General features: G+C 46.5%; 1 protein-coding gene across 1 annotated transcript in view; it reads left to right on the top strand.

Moving 5' to 3' along the window:
• GALNT17 (polypeptide N-acetylgalactosaminyltransferase 17) overlaps nucleotides 1-13,131 on the top strand; it is a 428,403-nt gene that overhangs the window by 226,165 nt on the left and 189,107 nt on the right. Inside the window, exons 4-5 of the mRNA XM_069570961.1 lie at nucleotides 8,601-8,775; nucleotides 12,249-12,446. Coding sequence (XP_069427062.1) covers nucleotides 8,601-8,775; nucleotides 12,249-12,446 — 373 coding nt within the window. The remainder of the gene's footprint in view (nucleotides 1-8,600; nucleotides 8,776-12,248; nucleotides 12,447-13,131) is intronic.

Below are 13,131 nucleotides of genomic sequence, written 5' to 3'. Positions count from 1 at the left end.
TTGAAGCTTCAGCTTCAGCATCAGTCCTTCCAATGAATATTCAGGGTTGATTTCCTTTAGGATTGACTGGTTTGATCTCCTTTCAGTCCAAGGGACTCTCAAGAGTCTTCTTCAGCACCATAGTTCAAAAGCATCGGTTCTTTGGTGCTCAGCCTTTTTTTTATTGTCCAGATCTCACATCCATATGTGACTACTGGAAAAACCATAGCTTTGACTGTACGGACTTTCGTAGGCAAAGTAATATCTCTGCTTTTTAATACACTGTCTAGGTTTGTCATAGCTTTTCTTCCAAGAAGCCAGCGTCTTTTAATGTCATGGCTGCAGTCACCATCCACAGTGATTTTGGACCCCGGGTTCCATCCCTGGGTTCCAGAAGGTCCCCTGGAGAAGGCAATGGCTACCCACTCCAGTATTCTTGCCTGGAGAATTCCATGGGCAGAGGAGCCTGGTGGGCTACAGTCCATGGGGTCACAAAAAGTCAGAGATAACTAAGCGACTTTCATTTCACTTCAAAGGACCCATACTGCCTTTGACCTTGGAGAAATCAGGGCTCTGAATACAGAGGTACCCAAAATATCAGAAAAGGGGAGACTGACCAGATAACTTACTCTTATTCCATTCCTGCCTGACAACTGCGTTTAAGGAAAACTCCAAGAAGTAACCAAATGCTGAGCTCTGACCCTGCTCTCTCCAGGGTTTCCTGTGTGCCATTTTGCTCCCCCTGAGCACCGCCCCTGCCTCCAGATGGTGAGTTCGGTTATTTCAGAGAAGAAATTTGCCAGCTTCAGAGAGTTCAGAATCAATATCACAGTAAATAAGAAACATAATGAAAGAAAAACACACTCCAGGCTGTAGACAAATTTTATCGCTTAAATTCACGTTATTATTAGAATCAGCTGCAAGTACCAGATTTTCAACTGCCTTTTGATGGGGTGAGATAGGGGAATGCTCTTAATTTGGGGGAGCAATCTGGAGCCACCCCCAAAGAGGCATTACGATATTTTCCTGTGGGGTTGGGCTTCTTGTTTGTGTTTTTTTAAAGGTGAAATTTAAATGGAAGAAGCAGTAGAGAGGAATTTCTTAACAAAGGAATAAAAGCAGAGATGGCTTTCCTTTTCAAAGTCTCTTTCCTGAATGCACTGCTCCGTGTGATATATTTAGTTTAACACTTCGGTATTTTGCACCTCACATCTTTTTTCTTGCTTCTTTTCGTCTTTTGCTTTCTTTTCTCCATGCTTTGATCTCACTGTGGCATCGCCTTTAAAATGCTTTCATACATGCCGAAAGCATCCCTTTTTAATCTCCCCCATTCTTCCTGAAGTTTCTAGCTCTCGCCTCGCCTCTTTTTTCACTCCCACAGTCAGACAATGCATTATTTAAGTCCGCAAAACTGAGAGATGCCCGGAGAATAAAACATGCAACGTAGCCATCGTCTGTGTTATTTTGTCTTGTGTTTTCACATGCTTGCTCTCGCTCTCTCCATGGATGTTATTTTTTTAACTTTTTATTTTATATCGGAGTATAGCCAATTAACAATGTTGTGATAGTTTCAGGTGGACAGCAAAGGACTCAGCTAGACATATACAAGTATCCATTCTCCCCCAAACTCCCCTCCCATCCAGGCTGCCTCATAGCATTGAGCAGAGTTCCTTGTGCTCTACAATAGGTCCTTGTTGGTTATGCATTTTAAATATAGCAGTGCGTACATGTCCGTCCCAAACTCCCTAACTATCCCTCCTCCCCATCCTTCCCCCTGGCAACTGTAAGTTTGCTAAGTCTGTGAGTGTGTTTCTAATTTGTAAATAAGTTCATTTGTATCATTTCTTTATAGAGTCTTCATATAAGGCATGTCACACAATATTTCTCCTTCTCTGACTTATTTCACTCTGTATGACAACCTCCTGGATGTTCCTGCCTACATGCTAAGTCACTTCAGTCGTGTCCATCTCTTTGCGACCCTATCGACTGTAGCCCACCAGGCCTCTCTGTCCGTGGGATTCTCCAGGCAGGAATATTGGAGTGGGTTGCCATGGCCCTCCTCCAGGGTAATTTCCCCACCCAGAGATTGAAACTGTGTCTCTTACGTCTCCTGCATTGGCAGGCAGGTTCTTTATGACTAGCGCCACCTGGGAGGTCCATGGATGTTCTTAAGGGCTAGGATTTCAGAGACAGGTCCATGTAATGGAGGGTGGTGCAGGGGCAGAGGAGGGGAGCAGGGGCGGGGGGTGCCTCTTAGGTTATTGCTGTCCCTTCAGAGTTTGGTGAGAGGAGTCTTGATGGCATCATGGATGATTCACACATTAAAAAAAAAAAACTCATAAAAAGCACTGCAGAAACGTAGGGCATCAGGCCTGATGGCTGTGCTGAACCTGCATTTTGGATGGTGGTTTTCCCCTCTGCTAACTCAAGACCCCCAAGCATGGTGAGCTGGAAGTTTCCATCAGGGATGGGGAGAAAGGCTAGTGTCAGAGTCAGGGGGACTCTAGGGGTGTGAACACAGATCCAAGGGCTGGATCCTCCTCTCAGAGAAAGCAGAACCCCCTTGGATGAATCTGGAGGGGTTTTATAAATAAGCTTCCAGTCAACCAAATAGCCAAAATGGGGGTCAAAAAAGCTAACAGGCAGCAGAATGAGGAATCAGACCTTCAGTAAGGCCAAGGAATTTAAAGTCACACCTTAAAAAAGCCCAAAAATTTGCTTCCCCTCATCCTCAAAATCGACCAGGACTTACAGACACAGAAAGGCCACATCTTGTTATGACTCCAGGTTTTGAAATATCCAGAACAGACACATTCATGGAGATGGAAAGCAGATTAGTGGTGCCAGGGGCTGGAAGATGGGCCAGACATGGAGAGTGACTGCTTAATGGATGTGGGGCTTCCTTTGGGGGTAATGAGAGTTTCTGAAACTAGATAGGGGTGATGGTTGAGCCACACTGCGAATGCACGTGATGCCATTGTAACTTTAAAGTGGTCGAAAGGTTAATTTTATGTGTATCTTAACATGGTAAAACCAGTGAAAGAAAAAAATCAAGCAGTGCTTTTGAGAAGTTCGAGGTTTGTGGGAGAATCATCTGGACTTCTGGTCAGCCCCACCAAGCCCAGAAAATTAGATTCGTTTAGGGCAGTCCAGGAACCTGCATCACCTGCCCGGTGATTCCTAGGTAGAGGAAACTCACACTCTGCAGAACAATGGCTTTGAGGCAGATGGTTTTGTTTTTTGGGTTTTTTTTTTTTTAATTGGAACATGCCATATGTGCTATTTTCTCGTCCCAGCTGTCACAACCCATGCATTCGCAGTGAGCAGTATGCCCACACCTCAGCAGCTGTTGGCGGGGAGGAGTGTTGGTTCTAAGTGGCTGTGGTGGTGATGGTGCTGCTGACGGCAGCAGAGGCAGTGTTGGTGGAATCGTAGCACTCGTCATCGTAACGGGCTGTGGGAGTGAGAGCAGAAGCCAGGAACCCCCGGGTCCTTGTTGAAGGGCTTGATGGGGAGGTTGCTCCATGTGAGGGGTGGGTGGAAGGAAGCCATCAGGATCCCAGTTTGGGCAAGACAAACCCCTCACTGTCTAGACTCAAGTCATCTCCAAGGGGCTCCATCTTTCAGACAAGGTGGAACAAGAAGGCCCGGGCAAAAGCAGAGACTAGCAGTGGCCAACACTGGGATTATGGAGCGTCTGCTCATTTCGGATAAGACCTATTTCATGAGCCGGGGTTAACTCGTCACAGATGGGGTTGGATAAGGGACTGGCTCTAAGTCAGAGCTACTCCGAGTGTTCACCAGAACAGCAGTGGCAGCCCCGTGGAGCTTGTTAGAAATGTGAATTCTTGGGCCACACCCCAGACCTACTGGCAATTCTCATGCATATGGCATATATATATATATATATGTAAATGTATATATATGTATATATGCATGTATATATACACATATAGCTGATTCACTTTGCTGTACAGCAGAAATTAACACAACATTGTAAATCAGTTATGTGTGCTAAGTCACTTCGGTCATGTCCAACTCTTTGTGACACTATGGACTGGAACCCTCCAGGCTCCTCTGTCCATGGGATTCTCCAGACAAGAATACTGGAGTGAGTTGCCATATCCTCCTCCAGGGGATCCTCCCAACTCAGGAATTGAACCAGCGTCTCTTATGTCTCCTGCATTGGCAGGTGGGTTCTTTACCACGAACACCGCCTGGGAAGCCCAACTATACTCCAATAATTTTTTTTAAATTAGTGCATTAAAAAAAAGAAGAAACAACATCTAAACTTAGACTGATTATCTTGAGTCTCCATACCTTGAGGAGAATTGCACATTCAGTAAGTCTCATTGTCAAGACTTGACAACTAGGAGGGTTGAGAGGTAGAGATGGAGTCCAATCCCGGACAGTGTGGCCACTTCCCAGCTCACATCCATGTGGTGCCCAGGTTCATGCACATGTTTTGGGAGCACGTGGAGATGAGTCTTCTAGGTCAACACTTTTCTCTGAACAGGGTTTAGAGACAGGGGACTAGACTGATGTTTTATTCTCCAATACCACTGAAACTGCAGAGTCTGGATAAAATTCTGTAATAATGATTTTTGCTTTCATTCTCACTGTCTGTAACTTTCTTGTTGCAACATGTACTCCTAAAGTCTGGATGACGGCTGTTCCTTTTATTGTAAGCAGATAGAGCTCCCTTCTGGTCCGTTCCGAAGAAGGGCAGTAGTTGCCTCTCCCCTCTTGACCTCAAATGTTATTGATCCAAACCTTAAGAAACACAAGCATTCCCAAATGGCTCTAGACCAATTTAGGATTGGATTTGATAACACTCATAGGTAAACATTTATTTTTGCAAAGTTGCTGTTTTAGTCGCTGAGTCATGTCCAAATCTTTTGCGAGCCTGTGGACTGTAGCCTGCGAGACCCCTCTATGCAGGGAATTTCCCAGGCAAGCATACTGCAACAGGTTTTCATTTCCTCCTCCAGGGGATCCTCAAGACCCAGGTGGATTCTGTACCACTGAGCCATCAGGGAAGCCCATAGAATTGAGTTTTCATTGTCTTCTCTGAGTCTGCCAGTGAGAAAAATCTTACGTAAAATGTTTTTCTTGCTGTCATTATAATGTCCAGGAGTGGTCCGTCTGTTAAGGATGATAAGTGATGGATGTGACATTTCTTACTGCTGTCAGATTGAGGATTTGTTTCCTTCCATGATGAGCCTGGGGGCCTTGTTTTCATTCGGTCAGCTTGTGGACTTTCTTGCTTTAAACTGAAAAGTGAAAGTGTTAGTCGCTCAGTCATGTCCAACCCTATAAGATCCCATGGTAGCCCACCAGGCGCCTCTGTCCATATAATTCTCCAAGCAAGAACACTGGAGTGGGTAGCCATCCGCCTCTCCAGAGGATCTTCCCAACTCAGGGATCGTACCCCCATCACCTACATTGCAGGCAGATTCTTTACCATCTGAGCCAAGGAAGTGACTTCTAAATCTCAACACCCTGGTGCCCTCAAGCTGTCACATCTCTGTTCCACCAGGACCAACTTTCCTAGAAATTAGTCCTGAGCTGTCCTGCTCATTCACTTCTCCCTAAACTCACCCTGTCCCCAAAGGACCCAGCTGTATTCAGAAGGGAATTCATTTTTTTTTTCTTCACTGGTCCCGTTGATCTGAATTTGTGTAGATCACGTGGCCTGTTCTTAGCTCTCATTTTCTCTAACGCATTTGACTTTCCTAACATTGGCTGTTGAACAACTCTTCAAGAATAGGGATTGTGTCATTGTCAGCCATGGAGGCGCTCTGTAAATATCTGTGACATGAATGCACAGCTTCTCCTTTTGGAAACTCTACCCTTCATTTGGGCTTCCCAGGTAGACTAGTGGTAAAGAACCCGCCTGCCAATGCGGGAGATGCAAGAGATGCTGGTTTGATCCCTGAGTCAGGAAGATCCCCTGGAGGAGGGCATGGGAACCCACTCTAGTATTCTTGCCAGGAAATCCCATGGACAGAGGGATCTGGCGGGCTACAGTCCATGGGGTCACAAAGAGTCAGACAAGACTGAAGCGACTTAGCCCAAACCCGTGGTATGAATCTGCCCCTGTGATGCTGTTTGTAGCTTTTCTCGTCCTCTAACTCTGCCCCCTGCCTCCTGAATACACACATTTCCCAAAGTGGGATCTGAAGTCTTCTGGAACTCTACGTCTCCTAAGCAGTCATCTCTTCCCACTGTGTCCACAATACTCTGTGCCCCTGTAACCCTTTCCCTCTGTGGCCTTTTTTTTTTTTTTTTTTGGCTCTTAGCTTCTGAATATTGGAATTTTTTGAACATGTCTCATCTCCTTACCCAGAGTGTAAGCATCTTGAGAAAGTGCTTGTGTTCAGATTGATTTTAAATCCAGGCAGGGAAACAACCCAGTACTTTAGGAGGTCCAGAATCACATACAGGGCCTGGGAAGTGAAGCCTTCTCAGTGTCATTCATTCTTGGGCCTTGCTAATTGGATGCTGGCATCTCACTGTGTTCCCATGACAGCCCCGAGGCCGTCACTTCAGTTGTTTGGAACAATGTGTTCCTGAATCTTGTAAGTTGGAAGCTGGTGACTGCTGCTATAGAATGATAGCGGCTAGACTTTAAAACGGTATTGATTAGCTAGAAAGATGCATTGTTGTTGATGGAGAGTTAAAGCTAGACCTATATGAATAATATTAATAATAGACCAATTAGTATTAGAACTAAGATTTTGAATGCATATAAAGGGTCTTATATGTAAATCTTATTTATTCTTTTTTTTTTTTTTTTAATCTTTTTTGGCTGTGCCAGATCTTCCCAGGTGGCGCTAGTGGTCAAGAACCAGTCTGCCATAGTAGGAGGCATAAGAGACACGGATTTGATCCCTGGGTTGGGAAGATCCCCTGCAGGAGGAAATGGCAACCCAAAGGGCATTTGCTAAAAGTTTCCGTGTATAAGTAGCAAGTGAGGGGTCTGTACAACATTTGTAAATACAGCCTTTGGAGTTTTTCTAGAGCAGAGGCAGAGGTGACAATGTCTCCTAACGTATTGTCTGTGGACCACTCCCATCTGAGTCACCTGGGCTGTTTCCAGATCCGGAAACTGTCCCAGGCCAGGGTGGGTCCTTGGAGTATGTGTATTTTGGAATTCCCTCTCTGTCAACCCTTCCCTGCTTGTCTTTCTACACCTGCTGATTTTCCCCCCATTTTTATCGAGATACAATTGACATACAGCACTATATAAGTTTAGGGTGTGCAGTATAATGATTTGCCTGACATACATTGTGAAGCTTCCCTGGTGGCTCAGCCAGTAAAGAATCTGCTTGCAATACAGGAGACCTGGATTCATTCCCTGGGTTGGGAAGATCCCCTGGAGAAGGGAAAGTCTACCCACTCCAGTATTCTGGCCTGGAGAATTCTATGGATTGTATAGTCCATGGGGTCACAAAGAGTCAGACATGACTGAGTGACTTTCACTTTCATATTGTGAAGTAATTGCTGCAGTAAGCTTAGTTAACATCCTTGTCTCATACTGCTATTAAAAAATAGAAACAAAAAATGTGGGGTTTTTTCCCCTTGTGATGAGATGATGATTCTCAAGGACACAAGGGTATCCCTTAATGTCTGTGGAGTTAGACACATTTGGCCTGTGATTCATCTCTTCTGTTCCTCGGTTGTGCCCTTAAAACAGGTTAGCCTCCCTAAGACTGTTCTTTTTAAAAAAAATGTTTATTTGTATATATGTGTTTATTTATTTTTGGCTGTGCTGGGTCTTTGTTGCTATGCAAGGGCTTTCTCTAATTGCAGACTACAGGAGCTACTCTGTTGCTGTGCAAGGGCTTCTCATTACAGTGGCTTTTCTTGTTGTGGAGCAAGGGCTTCAGAGCGCAGGCTCAGGAGTTGTGGTGCATGAGCTTAGTTGCCCTGCAGCTTGTGAGGTCTTCCCCAGGGATCAAAGCCATGTCCCCTGCATTGCAAGGTGGATTCTTAACCAGTGGACCACCAGGGCAGCCCACTTCCTAAGACTGTTCTTAATTTGCAAAGTGGAATTCATGTAGTAAATTAATGGGATTAATCTAGCCACCACCTAGGTTGCTGTAAGGATTAAATTAGATCATATAAATAATGCTCTTTGTACCACCTGCTGGTGGCAGAAGGGAGCGTTCAATCCTGTTGGCGTTTCTTTTGCCATCACGGTAGCGTTTCTACTGCTGGGTGAAGATTTGACATCCTATGACCAAAGCACAAACCCTGTTAATGTTGCATCTAGGGTGTAACTATGGGTCTGGACCTCCCAGAACACATCCTGTGAGGACTAGTGTATGTGCAGGTGGAAAAAACCATATAAAGAGGATAAACAGGACCCAGGAGACAGTGCAAGCACAGGAATGCTGGCCGAGGAAGGAGGGGGGAGCAGAAAGAAAAGAAATCTCGAAGGACATCAGTCAGAGACGCCTTCTGACTCACACAGACCCAGTTGTCCTTTTTACTAAAATGACTAACATGCAAACTTGTCTGGAGTCTCTGGACTATCTGAAGATCCATTGCCCGCACAGTGGGTTGGATGCACATTTGACCTGTTTATGGATCTTCCTGTGTTTTGTCATTTGCAGAGGAGCTGAAGGCCCCCTTGGAGGAGTATGTCCACAAACGCTACCCCGGGCTGGTGAAGGTGGTGAGAAACCAGAAAAGAGAGGGACTGATCCGAGCTCGTATTGAGGGCTGGAAGGTGGCCACTGGCCAGGTCACCGGCTTCTTTGATGCCCACGTGGAGTTCACCGCTGGCTGGTAGGTCACAAGCTAAAACCCGAAGCACTTGGGACCTGCAGCATGGTCAGGAGGCCTGGAGTCTGGGAGGTGGGCGCACTTTGCCTGTTTCTTCTGGGGCCCCGGGAAGAATGGGGAAGGGCGGGTGAAAAGAAGGTGAGACCATAGTTTGGGATAAAACTGGGAGCAGGGAGAAATACATCTGCTGTTTACTCAGTCTATCATCGTCATCCTTGCCGTCATCATCCTATCCTATCAGGGTCATCATCATTACCATCATGAAAATCCCTGTGAAAATGATATATTAGTTAGACGGAACTCAAGATGCCCCTTGCTAAGAAGACAAGGCAGTCATATTCCTGATGTTCTCTTTTGCTGATTTGTTTGTTTCCATTTCTGGGGAGGATGGTTAACTATTACGGGGAGGGGGGGGGGGAAGATTCATTTATAATTCTGCCTACTCAAGCAAAGCTTCCTAGAATTTATGGGATCGTCTTTAACATCATTAAGAGGAAGAGAAGGGTTTCTGTCTGCCAACATGCCCTGCCTGACTTCCTGGTAAAAAGAACAATATGAGAGAAATTGGGGAGCACACACGGAGGAGAAGATTTTGTATATAAGAGAGTGAAGCATCCAAAATGCCCAAATCAGTCAATGAGCATGTTAAAATTAGGTTCAAGCTTTACAGTTACATGATTATTTCTAACTGCTGCTGCTGCTGCTGCTAAGTCGCTTCAGTTGTGTCCAACTCTGTGCGACCCCAGAGACAGCAGCCCACCAGGCTCCCCCATCCCTGGGATTCTCCAGGCAAGAACATTGGAGTGGGTTGCCATTTCCTTCTCCATTCCTAACTAACCAATGGTAAATCAAGTCAGAGGTTAAACCCCTACCCCAGGTTGCAGAGGGTTAGTAAGAAGCAGAGTCTTTAACTTCATTAATGTTGGGACTTCCCTGGTGATCCAGTGGTTGATGCCCTACGCTTCCACTACAGGGGATCCAAGTTTGATCCTTGTTTGGGGAACTAAGATCCCTTGTGCTGCCCGATACAGCCAAAAAAAAGGAATGATAGCATCTCGAATATGAGTGGTCTCACAGTACCCTATGTGAAAAGCCCATGTCCCATCACTAATTAAACACTGAAATGTCTATTCTTCATTTGAAACCAACTTTAGAATCCTTTTAATGGCCGGATTAAAGGAGGGTTTTGCACATGAGCACACAATGTTTTGGAACCTGGGGTCACCATAAACACTGGCCCTTTCCCGTGCACACAGGCACCTGTTACCATCTCAGAGCCCAGTTTTCTTCCTTGTTTTTTTCTGTTGTTGTCAGACCCTGATACACACAGTTGTTGGTCTGCAGCCCTGACCTCTCCTGAGCCTCGTTGTTATCTTGTAATCATTCTCAAAGTGTGGTCCCCAGACCAGCATCATCTGGAAACTTGTTAGAAATATATATCCTTGGGTTCCACCCAGACCTATGACATCAGGAGCTCGAGGGGTGGGACCCAGCAATCTGCTTTAACCAGCCCCGACCCAAAGACTGCTGCTCACTCAAGTTTGGGAATTCTTGAGCAAGAATCCTGAATGCATGTAGCCTTAGCCTTGTCCTGTCTCACCTTTTCCTCCACATCATCCTCTCCTCATTTCTTTCCTGTCCAATCAGGTGGCACCACCATGCCCCCATCACTCAGTTCTTCTGTCTCCATCATGTTGTGTTAACTTATCCAATCCCCCTCCAGCTTTAGCTGGTTTTGCCTTCTGTTTCACATGTCCACCTCTTCCTCTCTGTCTTGACCTCCACATTCCTGGACAGCATGTCATCGGAGTGACTTGAATATGGTGGAGAAGATGGTCTAAGAGTGGAAGGGATGAGTTGTCTACTGGGGAGAAATCAAGGCAGGCTTCTTGGGAGAGGTGGCATTCTATGTGGGTGGCTAGACTTCCTGCCCAGGCACAAGGGCATTCCTGGAGGACAACAGCAAGAGTGAGGGCTTAGAAGGGGCAGAGCTCTGAAGCACATCTAGAAATTGTGAGTCGGTCCCATTTGGCATCAGCTTCTATGGGGTGTGCAAAAGTATCAGAGGCAGTAAATGGCTCCGGGTATATTTTATTGCTCATTTTAAATAGAAAGATGAGATGTGCCAACAGGTAATTCAATAGCTGCAAATGAAAAGAGATGGGATGGAGGCCGAGCTTTCTCATTATTCTTCCAAATAATGCAGAGGAATGGGATTTTCGCTTGACTCCCTTCCAAAGCCTGTGCTCTGTTCTAAGCAGGGAGATTAATGCCCTGGTTTCTGAGAGCCATCTTTTCCTTTTCGAATGTGGGAAATGATCCTTTCCTACGTCTGCCTCGGAGAACACACCCTGGCAAGGGTGTCTGGCCATCTGCTTTCTCCTGAGCTGGCAGGGGTGCTCCTTGAACCCTGAGCCAGGTCCCTGCCTCTCTTCCTGCTGCAGCCCTGAGGAGGCAGGCTCGCTGAGAGGCAGGATTCTGCCCACTTTTGCATTCAATTAGTTCCTGCCTGCCATCCCGAACCCATCCAATTAGATGCCTTTTAAGAAATCAATTAAATAATCAATTAAAACAACTGAAATAGTCGCACACACAAAGAAGCTAGTGAAATGCATATTGAAACCAGGCCATCAAGGGTAGAAGTGACCTATTTGGGGAAAGACAATTCAGCTCCTGCAGGAAAAAGAAAACCGGAGGCATCGGCCAGTGCCAGAGGGGAAACTGAAAACTATGAAACTGCAGGGCAGTGCAGATTCTCTCAGGATGGCCTGGCCTTGACTTAGACACTGTGGGTATAAAAGACAGGCCAGACTTGCTAGGCCAGAGGCCCTGGGTTCTCAGTTCTCTCCTCCGGCCTTTCAAGCCAGCACAGGTGACACTGTGGTGACCCCACAGGGGCAAGGGCTTGAGCTGCAGGCTACGGGGCTCATTAAAAGCCACCTGATCCATCGAGAGCTGCCTTCCTGTGAGTTCCAGCGTGCCCAAAGCCCAGCCTTCAGCTAGGATGCTTCTGTTTATTGTGGTCTTGACGTCTGAGCCAGTGGGGGTGCAGGTGAGCCTCAGGAGTGAGATTTTTTTTAATTTATTTATGTTTTGGCTGTAGTGGGTCTTCGTTACTGCACTCGAGCTTTTTCTAATTGTGCTGAGCGGGGTCTACTCTTCACTGGGTGCACGGGCTTCTCACTGTGGTGGCTTCTCTGGTTGCAGAGCATGGGCTCTAGGGAGCCTGTGATGCTAACTTTTGACCTGAGTTGATATTGCAGGGTCTACTAAAGGATGTTTTCCAGTAGTTCCCGGGCTCTAGAGCGCTGGCTCAGTGATTGTGGTGCCCCAGGCTAGTTGCCCCACCGCATGTGGGGTCTTCCCGGACCAGGGATAGAACTGGTGTCCCTTGTATTGCAGGGTGGATCCTTAACCACTGGACTACCAGGGAAGCCCAGGAGAGAGAATTTTATTTCTACTTCTCTGTGTTTCAGGGCCGAACCGGTCCTCTCACGGATCCAGGAGAACCGGAAGCGTGTGATCCTTCCCTCCATCGACAACATCAAGCAAGACACCTTCGAGGTGCAGCGGTATGAGAACTCGGCCCACGGGTACAGCTGGGAGCTGTGGTGCATGTACATCAGCCCCCCGAAAGACTGGTGGGACGCCGGAGACCCTTCCCTCCCCATCAGGTCTGTGCCAAGGGCGCGTGCCCTGCAGGCCTTTGCGTCCCCAGATCCCAGGCCAGGGAGGGAGGGAGAGAGCCTGGGAGAAACCACCTGGGGATGGAGCTGCAGTGGGGAAAACAGCTGCTTGAGGATTTGGGATGCTTTCCCACTGAAGTTTTCTTCTTGAGAAAAGATGCTGCATTTTACTTCTTTTTAACTAAAAATTTTCTGCCTCAGCTTATCAAACAGCAGTCCTGAAGGATGGCAGTCAATAGGAACGTTCACACTTTTTTATTCTTCCTCATATTCTGTTGAACTGTGTTCAGGAGCTTTTAAGCATGGAGTTGAAAAGGTATTAATTACTGGGACTTTTCCATACTTGGATGCTTTATAATTACCGTGATGTAGGAACACTTAGACAAAGGACATTTTTTTGTGTGGCACCTGCCCCCCCGACAGGTAACCCAGGGCCTTTGGACAGCTTGGTGTAGGACTTTTGCCCCAAACCCCAGCCAGCTTCCTTGGAGGCAAGGAGATAAGTCCTTTGTGGTGGACCAGTTGGGAAGGTGAAATATAAGGGACGGTGAATGAAGTTGGCAGATTTTGATGCCATATTCGTTTCCTGTGGCTGCTATAATAAATGAACATGAATTTACTGGCTTAAAACTGCAGTCCCCAGCCTTTTTGGCACCAGGGAGCAGTTTTGTGG

The sequence above is a fragment of the Ovis canadensis genome, chromosome 24 (genome assembly GCF_042477335.2).
Source record: "Ovis canadensis isolate MfBH-ARS-UI-01 breed Bighorn chromosome 24, ARS-UI_OviCan_v2, whole genome shotgun sequence".
Taxonomy (NCBI): domain Eukaryota; kingdom Metazoa; phylum Chordata; class Mammalia; order Artiodactyla; family Bovidae; genus Ovis; species Ovis canadensis.
Note: the sequence above shows the minus strand (reverse complement) of the source record. Positions and strands in the feature narration are given on the sequence as shown.